Here is a 15,153-nt window from a genome sequence, read left to right on the forward strand (position 1 = left end):
ACAGTATCAATCCCTCATTGATATTATCATTACAAACATTAATTAAAAAAAAAAAAAAAAGAACAATAGTGTCACAGTGGCTTACACTTGCATCGCATCTCATAAACTAAATGTCTAATGATAATGTCAATGAGGGATTTTTAATCACTGCTATGTTGAAATTGTAACTAATATTGATACTGTTGTTGATAATATTCATTTTTGTTTCACTACTTTTGGTTTGTTGTGTGTGGTGTTTGTGTCTCCTCTCAATTGCTCTGTTTATTGCACTTCTGAGTGTTGCTGGGTCGGGTTTGGTTTTGGAATTGGATTGCATTATTATGGTATTGCTGTGTATTGTTTTGTTGGATTTTTTAATTTAAAAAAATAAAATAAAAAAATAAATAAAAAAATAAAACAAAAAATCGATTTTTTAAAAATGAGAATCGATTCTGAATCGCACAACGTGAGAATCGCGATTCGAATTCGAATCGATTTTTTCCCACACCCCTAATATATATATATATATGTATGTGTGGGAAAAAATCACAAGACTATTTCATCTCTACAGGCCTGTTTCATGAGGGGTTTTCCTCAACCCTCGGGAGATATATATATATATATATATATATGTATGTGTGGGGAAAAAATCACAAGACTATTTCATCTCTACAGGCCTGTTTCATGAGGGGTTTTCCTCAATCTCCCGATGAACAATCCGCCAAGTTTCAGGAAGTATAGAGTGGTTTCCTGAAAAATGTAAAAGAGACTGACCTCAAATTGAACCCCGATTGAAAAGTCATTGATGAGCCTTTTGTCTGCTTTTGTGTACCCGTATTTTTCGGAGTATAAGTCGCACCGGCAGAAAATGCATAATAAAGAAGGAAAAAAACATATACACACTACCGTTCAAAAGTTTGGGGTCACATGGAAATGTCCTTATTTTTGAAGGAAAAGCAATGTACTTTTCAATGAAGATAACTTTAAACTAGTCTTAACTTTAAGGAAATACACTCTATACATTGCTAATGTGCTAAATGACTATTCTAGCTGCAAATGTCTGCTTTTTGGTGCAATATCTACATAGGCCCATTTCCAGCAACTATCACTCCAGTGTTCTAATGGTACAATGTGTTTGCTCATTGGCTCAGAAGGCTAATTGATGATTAGAAAACCCTTGTGCAATCATGTTCACACATCTGAAAACAGTTTAGCTCGTTACAGAAGCTACAAAACTGACCTTCCTTTGAGCACATTGACTTTCTGGAGCATCACATTTGTGGGCTCAATTAAACGCTCAAAATGGCCAGAAAAAGAGAACTTTCATCTGAAACTCGACAGTCTATTCTTGTTCTTAGAAATGAAGGCTATTCCACTAAATTGTTTGGGTGACCCCAAACTTTTGAACGGTAGTGTAAGTCGCACTGGAGTATAAGTCACATTTTTTGGGGACATTTATTTGATAAAAGCCAACAGCAAGAATAGACATTTGAAAGGCAATTTAAAACGTCTAAAGAATAGTGAACAACAGGCTGAATAAGTGTACGTTATATGAGGCATAAATAACCAACTGCTATGTTAACGTAACATATTATGGTAAGAGTCATTCAAATAACTATAACATATAGAACATGCTATACGTTTACCAAACAATCTGTCACTCCTAATCGCTAAATCCCATGAAATCTTATACGTCTAGTCTCTTACGTGAATGACATCAATAATATTATTTCATATTTTACGCTAATGTGTTAATAATTTCACACATAAGTCGCTCCTGAGTATAAGTCGCACCCCCGGCCAAACTAGGAAAAAAACTGCGACTTATAGTCCGAAAAATACGCTATTGCTGCACCGTGTTGGGGACATTCAGGAGTGCAGTGGTCTGTGGCTTCATGTCAATATTTACACGTACTTTTTTTCCCTAGTTTATTATTTCATTTACTTTTATGTATAATTGTTGTGGTTTACTTGTTTGGGGGGGGAGAACATTTGACATGTACTTAATTGTATTTTTGGACTGTATACAGTACAGGCCAAAAGTTTGGACACACCTTCTCATTCAATGCGTTTTCTTTATTTTCATGACTATTTGCATTGTACCGCTTGTCCCATTCGGGGTTGTAGATTGTCACATCAAAACGATGACACCTGTGAAGTGAAAACCCTTGCAAATAGCAAAGGGTGGCTATTTTGAAGAAACTAGAATATAAAACATGTTTTCACTTTTTTTTGTGAAGTACATAACTCCACATGTGTTCATTCATAGTTTTGATGTGACAATCTACAATGTAAATAGTCATGGAAATGAAGAAAACACATTGAAAGAGAAGGTGTGTCCAAACTTTTGGCCTGTACTGTATACCAAAAATGTAAAACAAATGTTTAAAAAATAAATAAATAAATAAAAATCTCAGCTGTGGTCCTGTATGGATTGCAGCGGTACTCAGGTGTAATACACTTTTCCACCACTTGTGTCAATAATGACCACATCAAACAAACAGAAGAAGTCTGGAGCTAAAGTTATAAAAACGTTTAAGCGCACAAATTATGACTATAGTGTCAGAATAATTGTATCTAAGTTATCACAAAACTTTGTGTTTCCGTGAGTTCCCGGCGAGAAGACAAAAGCTGTCTTTGATCCGACCAAGCAAAAAGCTTGTCAAACTCCACTGTGTAGGATGGGAAGCAACATGAAGGTGTTCTGTTTCTTCCATGTATTGTAATCAACAGAAAGATATGGTCTTGACCCAAGAACTACAAAGGCGGAGAGGAAGCAGGACCAGACTTCCCTCCAGTGTGAACTGTTTTTACGACCTTTTCTTTTAACTGTTTTGTGGCCAAAGGCAGCACCTGTTTACGACCCCCGTCCCTTAGAAACAGCTGTTGCCATGTAATCAGGGAAAGTCCAAATAAAAGAGGAGGCGTACACTCTTTCGCCAGAGCGTGATGGAGACTGTACAAGAGTACAGCCCCTCCTCAATTGAGCCAAATTTAATTCTGTCTCTGTTTGATTCCTTGCTTCTTAGTCTTGTTTAATAGATGCCATCAGTGTTTGAACTTGACATATAGAGGTGAAGCTGTTTTTTTATTTGCATTGTTAATTTAGTTTATTTTAGCACAACATAATTGTATGTAAATTTATTTTTATATTATTATTTTATAATTGGCTATTACTTGTTTTTCTAATCAACCTGACCTAATGATGAACACATGCTTTCATATTATTTGACAGGGTTGTAAACAGGTTAGATGTCATTTTTGAATATGTTTAAAATCAAGAGTAGGATTATCAATTCGCTGTTAATAATTGGGTGGAAAAGTTAGGCACCGAGGGCAAAAAGATTAAGAACCCCTCGAAAACGTATATTGTGCAATAAATTAATACACATGGTTATCATCATCATCATCCAGGCCATATACAGTAAGATGAAGAAGTTGTTGGCCAGAAATGGCCGCACCTTGGACACCCCTGCCTTAAAGTGATAGAGTTATGGTTATGCATCATCACCCGCTCTGCCTCCTGCTCTCTCAGCACACCTATCGGCACAGCCAGAAGCCCCAAGGAACCCTGGGAGTCGGGTAACATTCTGCCCTCTGTGACCTGGAGAGATAAAGTGGCGACACAAAGGTTCATGCAATATTAAAATACATCAATTTAGTACATCACTTTAAAACGGCAGTGGTGAGGCCCCTTCTGAAGACGAGTGGTTTGGACCCAAACTTTTTTTTACTAACTACCGACCTGTTTCCAAGGAAATAGGTCAACTAATATAGCATTACCCACAGGGAGGGCTCACCAAGTGCTTCACATGGTTCAAATACAAATAGTACAATCAAAACAAGCATGATGCAACGACAGAAACATTGCAAATAGACCATAATTACGATAATAAAAATAATATATCAAATAATACAAAAATTAAATATTACAGAAATGCACACTTAAACTTCTGAAGTAAGATTTCAGAAAATCTGTTTTTGTTTTTTGTTATGTTATGTTTTTATACATTTATTAATGAATTTTTATTCTACTTTTACTTTTACTATTTTTTACATTGCGTTAATTCTAGTTATCCTCCAGTGTGGACGCCTCAAAGGTGGCATTTTTTCCTCAGTTCTCAATGCTATGTTTTTTATTTTTTTATTAAATCCACATAAAAAACACAAGATACACTTACAATTAGTGCACCAACCCAAAAAACCTCCCTCCCCCCATTTCTTTCTGTTATTAATATTCTGCTTCCTACATTATATATCAATATATATCAATACAGTCTGCAAGGGATACAGTCCGTAAGCACACAGGATTGTGTGTGCTACTGGTCCACTAACATTTCCTTAATTACAATTTTTTATGTAATTGTTTTTATATTGTTTTACTTTCTTTTTTATTCAAGAAAATGTTTTTAATTTATTTATCTTATTTTATTTTATTTTTTTTAAAATGACCTTATCTTCACCAGACCAGGTTGTCCATGAAATTAGATTGTTTAAAGCAGGGGTCACCAACGCAGTGCCCGCGGGCACCAGGTAGCCCGTAAGGACCAGATGAGTAGCCCGCTGGCCTGTTCTAAAAATAGCTCAAATAGCAGCACTTACCAGTGAGCTGCCTCTATTTTTTAAATTGTATTTATTTACTAGCAAGCTGGTCTCGCTTTGCCCGACATTTTTAATTCTAAGAGAGACAAAAGTCAAATAGAATTTGAAAATCCAAGAAAATATTTTAAAGACTTGGTCTTCACTTGTTTAAATAAATTCATTACTTTTTTTACTTTGCTTCTTATAACTTTCAGAAAGACAATTTTAGAGAAAAAATACAACCTTAAAAATGATTTTAGGATTTTTAAACACATATACCTTTTTACCTTTTAAATTCCTTCCTCTTCTTTCCTGACAATGTAAATCAATGTTCAAGTAATTTTTTAATTTTTTATTGTAAAGAATAATAAATACATTTTGATTTAATTCTTCATTTTAGCTTCTGTTTTTTCAACAAATAATATTTGTGAAATATTTCTTCAAACTTATTATGATTAAAATTCAAAACAATTATTCTGGCAAATCTAGAAAATCTGTAGAATCAAATTTAAATCTTATTTCAAAGTCTTTTGAATTTTTTTTAAAATTTTTGTTCTGGAAAATCTAGAATAAATAATGATTTGTCTTTGTTAGAAATATAGCTTGGTCCAATTTGTTATATATTCTAACAAAGTGTAGATTGGATTTTAACCTATTTAAAACATGTCATCAAAATTCTAAAATTAATCTTAATCAGGAAAAATTACTAATGGTGTTCCATAAATTATTTTTTAAATTTTTTCAAAAAGATTCGAATTAGCTAGTTTTTCTATTCTTTTTTTCGGTTGAATTTTGAATTTTAAAGAGTCGAAATTGAAGATAAACTATGTTTCAAAATTTAATTGTCATTTTTTTCGTGTTTTCTCCTCTTTTAAACCGTTCAATTAAGTGTAAATATCATTAATTATTAATAATAACATAGAGTTAAAGGTAAATTGAGCAAATTGGCTATTTCTGGCAATTTATTTAAGTGTGTATCAAACTGGTAGCCCTTCGCATTAATCACTACCCAAGAAGTAGCTCTTGCTTTCAAAAAGGTTGGTGACGCCTGGTTTAAAGGGTTCTTAAAACCAGGTCCAGTCCAGATTATGTCCAGGTCGGGCTCAGCAACACACACCTTCATTTATGTACTCTCAAAATTAGGGAACACAACAACAGATTGCAAATAATCTATAAACAAAATTACATTTTCAAAATAAGCATTTGAGAACTTCCCATCTTTTTTTATGTTTTTTGGCATCATTATCGGTTTCAACCATATAACTTTCTAAAGTTAAAAAATTCTGAATAAATGTTTAAAAGAAAGTAATACTAAGTGAATATCTGTTTTTGGCCTTAAAAATAAACCTTTTACCGAGTACTATAATTAAATGGACTAAATCATGACTGTCAATGAACTCTCCTAAAATAACAGAAACCACATCAAGCTTCATAAACAAACCAATCCTTAAACACATTGTTTGAACTTCCACACAAAAGGAAGACACAATATGACAAAAGGAAGACACAATATGACAAAAGGAAGACAATATGACAAAAGGAAGACACAATATGACAAAAGGAAGACACAATATGACAAAAGGAAGACAATATGACAAAAGGAAGACACAATATGACAAAAGGAAGACACAATATGACAGAAGGAAGACACAATATGACAAAAGGAAGACACAATATGACAAAAGGAAGAAACAATATGACAGAAGGAAGACACAATATGACAAAAGGAAGACACAATATGACAAAAGGAAGACACAATATGACAAAAGGAAGACACAATATGACAAAAGGAAGACACAATATGACAAAAGGAAGACACAATATGACAAAAGGAAGACACAATATGACAAAAGGAAGACACAATATGACAGAAGGAAGACACAATATGACAAAAGGAAGACACAATATGACAAAAGGAAGACACAATATGACAAAAGGAAGACACAATATGACAAAAGGAAGACACAATATGACAAAAGGAAGACACAATATGACAAAAGGAAGACACAATATGACAAAAGGAAGACACAATATGACAGAAGGAAGACACAATATGACAACAGGAAGACACAATATGACAAAAGGAAGACACAATATGACAAAAGGAAGACACAATATGACAAAAGGAAGACACAATATGACAAAAGGAAGACACAATATGACAAAAGGAAGACACAATATGACAAAAGGAAGACACAATATGACAGAAGGAAGACACAATATGACAAAAGGAAGACACAATATGACAAAAGGAAGACACAATATGACAAAAGGAAGACACAATATGACAAAAGGAAGACACAATATGACAAAAGGAAGACACAATATGACAAAAGGAAGACACAATATGACAAAAGGAAGACACAATATGACAGAAGGAAGACACAATATGACAACAGGAAGACACAATATGACAAAAGGAAGACACAATATGACAAAAGGAAGACACAATATGACAAAAGGAAGACACAATATGACAAAAGGAAGACACAATATGACAAAAGGAAGACACAATATGACAAAAGGAAGACACAATATGACAAAAGGAAGACACAATATGACAAAAGGAAGACACAATATGACAAAAGAAAGACACAATATGACAAAAGGAAGACACAATATGACAGAAGGAAGACACAATATGACAAAAGGAAGACACAATATGACAAAAAAGACACAATATGACAAAAGGAAGACACAATATGACAATACAAAACAAATGCAGGGTGGATTCAGACTCCTGACAACAAAACCGGCAATCATCTGACTCTGTCACATTCCATAGTTTTAACATTTTCCCCGTGGGTAAGAAGTTATAAATCATTTTAATTTGAAAATAACGATTTTGCACATCGATATTAGTTTTGTAGATTAATTTGAATATTGCATCCCACGGCAACGGGCAGTCAAAAAAGTCCTCCCATTTCCCATATGTGTTGTATGGGGCAGCCTTCACAGATTTATTTATTAAATAAAAATTATATATTTTTCTATTTATTTTAGTTCCTTTTTGCCAACTAGAATTTCTTATTAGAGGTTTACAAACTAATCATTTAGTAGTTCCATAATTAATTATTTGTTTCCATCTTTTCTAGAGATGTCCGATAATATCGGACTGCCGATATTATCGGCCGATAAATGCTTTAAAGTGTAATATCGGATATTATCGGTATCGGTTTCAAAAAGTACAATTTATGACTTTTTAATACGCCGCTGTGTACACGGACGTAGGGAGAAGTACAGAGCGCCAAAAAACCTTAAAGGCACTGCCTTTGCGTGCCGACCCAGTCACATAATATCTACGGCTTTTCACACACACGAGTGAATGCAATGCATACTTGGTCAACAGCCATACAGGTCACACTGAGGGTGGCTGTATAAAGAAGTTTAACACTGTTACAAATATGCGCCACACTGTGAACCCACACCAAACAAGAATGACAAACACATTTCGGGAGAACATCCGCACCGTAACACAACAGAACAAATACCCAGAACCCCTTGCAGCACTAACTCTTCCGGGACACTACAATATACACCCCCCACTACCCCACTATATATCAATACAGTCTGCAAGGGATACAGTCCGTAAGCATTATATATCAATATATATCAATACAGTCTGCAAGGGATACAGTCCGTAAGCATTATATATCAATATATATCAATACAGTCTGCAAGGGATACAGTCCGTAAGCATTATATATCAATATATATCAATACAGTCTGCAAGGGATACAGTCCGTAAGCATTATATATCAATATATATCAATACAGTCTGCAAGGGATACAGTCCGTAAGCATTATATATCAATGTATATCAATACAGTCTGCAAGGGATACAGTCCGTAAGCATTATATATCAATATATATCAATACAGTCTGCAAGGGATACAGTCCGTAAGCATTATATATCAATATATATCAATACAGTCTGCAAGGGATACAGTCCGTAAGCATTATATATCAATATATATCAATACAGTCTGCAAGGGATACAGTCCGTAAGCATTATATATCAATATATATCAATACAGTCTGCAAGGGATACAGTCCGTAAGCATTATATATCAATATATATATCAATACAGTCTGCAAGGGATACAGTCCGTAAGCATTATATATCAATATATATCAATACAGTCTGCAAGGGATACAGTCCGTAAGCATTATATATCAATATATATCAATACAGTCTGCAAGGGATACAGTCCGTAAGCATTATATATCAATATATATCAATACAGTCTGCAAGGGATACAGTCCGTAAGCATTATATATCAATATATATCAATACAGTCTGCAAGGGATACAGTCCGTAAGCATTATATATCAATGTATATCAATACAGTCTGCAAGGGATACAGTCCGTAAGCATTATATATCAATATATATCAATACAGTCTGCAAGGGATACAGTCCGTAAGCATTATATATCAATATATATCAATACAGTCTGCAAGGGATACAGTCCGTAAGCATTATATATCAATATATATCAATACAGTCTGCAAGGGATACAGTCCGTAAGCACACATGATTGTGCGTGCTGCTGCTCCACTAATAGTACTAACCTTTAACACTTCATTTTACTCATTTTCATTCATTACTAGTTTCTATGTAACTGTTTTTATATTGTTGTACTTTCTTTTTTATTCAATTTATTTATCTTATTTTATTTGATTCATTTTTTTAAAAAGTACCTTATCTTCACCATACCTGGTTGTCCAAATTAGGCATAATAATGTGTTAATTCCACGACTGTATGTATCGGTTGATATCGGTATCGGTAATTAAAGAGTTGGACAATATCGGATATCGGCAAAAAGCCATTATCGGACATCCCTAAGTTTGATTGATTGAGACTACATCATATCAACAAAGTGGAAGAGTGGAAACTCCTTTTGCTTCTCCAGTGTATTAGCGCTGCATTTCACCTTGTTTGCTTGTGTGTCCTTCTGGCGAAGATAGACGCGACTCCCCGTCGGGTCAGTGACTGTGATGAAGTCACCCTCTGGCGGCGGTCTCTTCAGAACACGCCATTGGGTCGCCACGGCAGCAGGTCGCCTCGGCGACTCTGCGATGGCGGCAAAGCCACTGACATCCAGAGCGTTTGAGGAAGACCTGGAAGATCACAGGTGTTGACAAATACCGACATCCATCCTTTATGGTCCCGTCCACGTGGCTTTACCCAACGACGCCAGGTGCCTCGGATTGCTCCGGGGAGGGCGGCGGCGTGATGTCATCACTCTGCGACGAGTTGAAAAGTCGCTTCACCACACCCGCGTCCTGCTTTTGGCGCTTTACCTTTGGAGCTTCAATACAAATGGAGGTGATTTAAGGTGCAAATGGAGAGACGGAGCACCAAAAGTCCCGTGTGATGGTGTCAACTTACTGATTGGGTGTGCTGTGTCAGGTGTGTCATCACCTGCATTCTGTCTCTGACGCTTTGCTGGCTTGCAAATGTCATCTTCCAAAATAAAGAAATAAACATTTTAAAAGGAAACATTTGCAGTCCCTCAGTTAATAATAATAATAATATGGGAAAAGCTGTAAAAGCAGTACAATGTTTGCAGCATCATCACGGCCATATTTAAAATAATAATAATAAAATGAAGTAAAATAAAATACATTAAAACACCATACAATAAAATGGATACTTTTTAGTAACTCGTGATTCAAATCTATTGTGGTGATGTGTAATACACACTGGATGAGTTGAGTTGAGTTTGTGTTTATTTATGTTTATTTATGTTAACTAAACTAGGCACTATTTGTAGTCCTACTGTCCAGGTTAAGTAAACTAGTCACTATTTGTAGTCCTACCGTCCAGGTTAAGTAAACTAGTCACTATTTGTAGTCCTACCATCCAAGTTAACTAAACTAGTCCCTATTTGTAGTCCAAGTTAACTAAACTAGTCACTATTTGTAGTCCTACGTCCAAGTTAAAGGCCTACTGAAACCCACTACTACCGACCACGCAGTCTGATAGTTTATATATCAATGATGAAATCTTAACATTATAACACATGCCAATACGGCCGGGTTAACTTATAAAGTGACATTTTAAATTTGCCGCTAAACTTCCGGTTCGAAACGCCTCTGAGGATGACGTATGCGCGTGACGTAGCCCGGCGAACACGGGTATGCCTTCCACATTGAAGCCGATATGAAAAAGCTCTGTTTTCATTTCATAATTCCACAGTATTCTGGACATCTGTGTTCGTGAATCTGTTTCAATCATGTTCATTGCATTATGGAGAAGGAAGCCGAGCAAGCAAAGAAGAAAGTTGTCGGTGCGAAATGGACGTATTTTTCGAACGTAGTCAGCCACAACAGTACACAGCCGGCGCGTCTTTGTTTACATTCCCGAAAGATGCAGTCAAGATGGAAGAACTCGGATAACAGAGACTCTAACCAGGAGGACTTTTGATTTGGATACACAGACGCCTGTAGAGAACTGGGACAACACAGACTCTTACCAGGATTACTTTGATTTGGATGACAAAGACGCAGACGTGCTACTGTGAGTATGCAGCTTTGGCTTTTTTTTGCGTATGTACGTAACTTTTTTTAAATATATAAGCTTTATGAACCTTGGGTTAGGTGAACGGTCTTTTGGGCTGAGTGATTGTGTGTGTTGATCATGTGTTTGAATTGTATTGGCGTGTTCTATGGAGCTAGGAGCTAGCAGAGGAGCTAGGAGCTAGCATAACAAACACGCAGGTGTTATTATGCAGGATTAATTTGTGGCATATTAAATATAAGCCTGGTTGTGTTGTGGCTAATAGAGTATATATATGTCTTGTGTTTATTTACTGTTGTAGTCATTCCCAGCTGAATATCAGGTACCGTGAGTATGCAGCCTTGGCTGCTAAACATTTGATAGCTTGACCGTATGTGCGCGTCACGTACGTAACTTTTTAAAATATATGAGCTTTATGAACCTTGGGTTAGGTGAACGGTCTTTTGGGCTGAGTGATTGTGTGTGTTGATCAGGTGTTTGAATTGTATTGGCGTGTTCTATGGAGCTAGGAGCTAGCAGAGGAGCTAGGAGCTAGCATAACAAAGACGCAGGTGTTTTTATGCAGGATTAATTTGTGGCATATTAAATATAAGCCTGGTTGTGTTGTGGCTAATAGAGTATATATATGTCTTGTGTTTATTTACTGTTGTAGTCATTCCCAGCTGAATATCAGGTCACTCTCACAGCATCTTCCCTATCTGAATAGCTTCAACTCCCCACTAGTCCTTCACTTGCACTTTACTCATCCACAAATCTTTCATCCTCGCTCAAATTAATGGGGAAATTGTCGCTTTCTCGGTCCGAATCTCTCTCACTTCATGCGGCCATCATTGTAAACAATAGGGAACTTTGCGTATATGTTCAACTGACTACGTCACGCTACTTCCGGTACAGGCAAGCCTTTTTTTTTATCAGATACCAAAAGTTGCAATCTTTATCGTCGTTGTTCTATACTAAATCCTTTCAGCAAAAATATGGCAATATCGCGAAATGATCAAGTATGACACATAGAATAGATCTGCTATCCCCGTTTAAATAAAAAAAATTCATTTCAGTAGGCCTTTAACTAGTCACTATTTGTAGTCCAAGTTAAGTAAACTAGTCACTATTTGTAGTCCTACCGTCCAAGTTAACTAAACTAGGCACTATTTGTAGTCCTACCGTCCAAGTTAACTAAACTAGGCACTATTAGTCCTACCGTCCAAGTTGACTAAACTAGAGACTATTTGTAGTCCTACCGTCTAAGTTAACTAAACTAGTCACTATTTGTAGTCTTACCGTCCAAGTTAACTAAACTAGACAATATTTGTAGTCTTACCGTCCAAGTTAACTAAACTAGTCACTATTTGTAGTCCACGTTAACTAAACTAGTCACTATTTGTAGTCCTACCGTCCAAGTTAACTAAACTAGTCACTATTTGTAGTCCAAGTTAACTAAACTAGTCACTATTTGTAGTCCTACCGTCCAAGTTAACTAAACTAGGCACTATTTGTAGTCCTACCGTCCAAGTTAACTAAACTAGGCACTATTTGTAGTCCAAGTTAACTAAACTATACACTATTTGTAGTCCTACCGTCCAAGTTAACTAAACTAGGCACTATTTGTAGTCCTATGTCCAAGTTAACTAAACTAGTCACTATTTGTAGTCCAAGTTAACTAAACTAGGCACTATTTGTAGTCCTACCGTCCAGGTTAACTAAACTAGTCACTATTTGTAGTCCTGCCGTCCAAGTTAACTAAACTAGTCACTATTTGTAGTCCTACCGTCCAAGTTAACTAAACTAGACACTATTTGTAGTCCTACCGTCCAAGTTAACTAAACTAGTCACTATTTGTAGTCCTACCGTCCAGGTTAACTAAACTAGTCACTATTTGTAGTCCTGCCGTCCAAGTTAACTAAACTAGTCACTATTTGTAGTCTTACCGTCCAAGTTAACTAAACTAGACACTATTTGTAGTCCTACCGTCCAAGTTAACTAAACTAGACACTATTTGTAGTCCAAGTTAACTAAACTAGGCACTATTTGTAGTCCTACCGTCCAAGTTAACTAAACTAGTCACTATTTGTAGTCCTACCGTCCAGGTTAACTAAACTAGTCACTATTTGTAGTCCTGCCGTCCAAGTTAACTAAACTAGTCACTATTTGTAGTCTTACCGTCCAAGTTAACTAAACTAGACACTATTTGTAGTCCTACCGTCCAAGTTAACTAAACTAGACACTATTTGTAGTCCAAGTTAACTAAACTAGGCACTATTTGTAGTCCTACCGTCCAAGTTAACTAAACTAGACACTATTTGTAGTCCTACCGTCCAAGTTAACTAAACTAGGCACTATTTGTAGTCCAAGTTAACTAAACTAGACACTATTTGTAGTCCTACCGTCCAAGTTAACTAAACTAGGCACTATTTGTAGTCCTACCGTCCAAGTTAACTAAACTAGTCCCTATTTGTAGTCCAAGTTAACTAAACTAGACACTATTTGTAGTCCAAGTTAACTAAACAAGTCACTATTTGTAGTCCTACCATCCAGGTTAACTAATCTAGGCACTATTTGTAGTCCTACCGTCCAAGTTAACTAAACTAGGCACTATTTGTAGTCCAAGTTAACTAAACTAGACACTATTTGTAGTCCTACCGTCTAAGTTAACTAAACTAGTCACTATTTGTAGTCCTACCGTCCAAGTTAACTAAACTACTCACTATTTGTAGTCCAAGTTAACTAAACTAGTCACTATTTGTAGTCCTACCGTCCAAGTTAACTAAACTAGTCACTATTTGTAGTCCAAGTTAACTAAACTAGACACTAGTTGTAGTCCTACCGTCCAAGTTAACTAAACTAGTCACTATTTGTAGTCCAAGTTAACTAAACTAGTCACTATTTGTAGTCCTACCGTCCAAGTTTACTTAACTAGTCACTATTTGTAGTCCAAGTTAACTAAACTAGTCACTATTTGTAGTCCTACCGTCCAAGTTAACTAAACTAGACACTATTTGTAGTCCTACCGTCCAAGTTAATTAAACTAGTCCCTATTTGTAGTCCCACCGTCCAAGTTAACTAAACTAGTCCCTATTTGTAGTCCAAGTTAACTAAACTAGTCACTATTTGTAGTCCTACCGTCCAAGTTAACTAAACTAGTCCCTATTTGTAGTCCAAGTTAACTAAACTAGTCACTATTTGTAGTCCTACCGTCCAAGTTAACTAAACTAGTCACTATTTCTAGTCCAAGTTAACTAAACTAGTCACTATTTGTAGTCCAAGTTAACTAAACTAGGCACTATTTGTAGTCCTACCGCCCAAGTTAACTAAACTAGTCCCTATTTGTAGTCCAAGTTAATTAAACTAGTCACTATTTGTAGTCCAAGTTAATTAAACTAGTCACTATTTGTAGTCCAAGTTAACTAAACTAGTCCCTATTAGTAGTCCAAGTTAATTAAACTAGTCACTATTTGTAGTCCAAGTTAACTAAACTAGTCCCTATTTGTAGTCCAAGTTAATTAAACTAGTCACTATTTGTAGTCCAAGTTAACTAAACTAGTCCCTATTTGTAGTCCTACCGTCCAACTGGGCCAAGGCGTCCAACTCATCGGCGAACTGCTCCTCGAAGTTGTCTTCAATTTCAAATAGTTCGTCATATTCATCCATGGCGGCTGGTTGACAAAGACAAGTAAATATGCATGAATATTCCCTCAAACCGTCGACTATATTCCACAACTTCAAACTCTGCCGACAAAGTTCAGTTCCCGGCAAATTTTCAGTTCTGACGCTCCATTTCCGGGTTGGCAGAGAGCTCTGGGCGCTGATTGGTCGTCTCAAGGGTTCATTTCCGACCCCCAGCATGCACCGCGAAGCAAACTCGGATATTTGTGTTCATTTCTTTCCGACATTCTTTGCAAGATTCACTTTGAGACAACGGAGCTAATCAACAGAAATAATCACCGCCCAGAGTTAGCATCTAGTGGCAATTATAATGTATACCATTCATGTTTACCATGAATTGATTAACGTGGACCCCGTTTTAAACAAGTTGAACACCTTACTTGGTTGTTACCATTTAGTGGTCAATT

At 36.1% G+C, this 15,153-nt stretch overlaps 1 protein-coding gene across 3 annotated transcripts in view; it reads right to left on the reverse strand.

Moving 5' to 3' along the window:
• chtf18 (CTF18, chromosome transmission fidelity factor 18 homolog (S. cerevisiae)) overlaps positions 1 to 14,891 on the reverse strand; it is a 55,167-nt gene extending 40,276 nt beyond the window's left edge. For 2 of the 3 annotated variants that reach the window (XM_062033232.1, XM_062033231.1), the window contains exons 1-5: positions 14,644 to 14,890; positions 9,956 to 10,030; positions 9,752 to 9,875; positions 9,498 to 9,684; positions 3,491 to 3,583 (exon numbers count right to left, since the gene is read on the reverse strand). In XM_062033232.1, coding sequence (XP_061889216.1) covers positions 3,491 to 3,583; positions 9,498 to 9,684; positions 9,752 to 9,875; positions 9,956 to 10,030; positions 14,644 to 14,731 — 567 coding nt within the window. In that variant the 5' untranslated portion in view covers positions 14,732 to 14,890. Of the gene's footprint in view, positions 1 to 3,490; positions 3,584 to 9,497; positions 9,685 to 9,751; positions 9,876 to 9,955; positions 10,031 to 14,643 lie in introns of all 3 variants that reach the window. The other variant, XM_062033230.1, reaches the window with a different exon arrangement.
• Positions 14,892 to 15,153: the final 262 nt, after the last annotated feature.

Source organism: Entelurus aequoreus, linkage group LG22 (assembly GCF_033978785.1).
Source record: "Entelurus aequoreus isolate RoL-2023_Sb linkage group LG22, RoL_Eaeq_v1.1, whole genome shotgun sequence".
Taxonomy (NCBI): Eukaryota; Metazoa; Chordata; class Actinopteri; order Syngnathiformes; family Syngnathidae; genus Entelurus; species Entelurus aequoreus.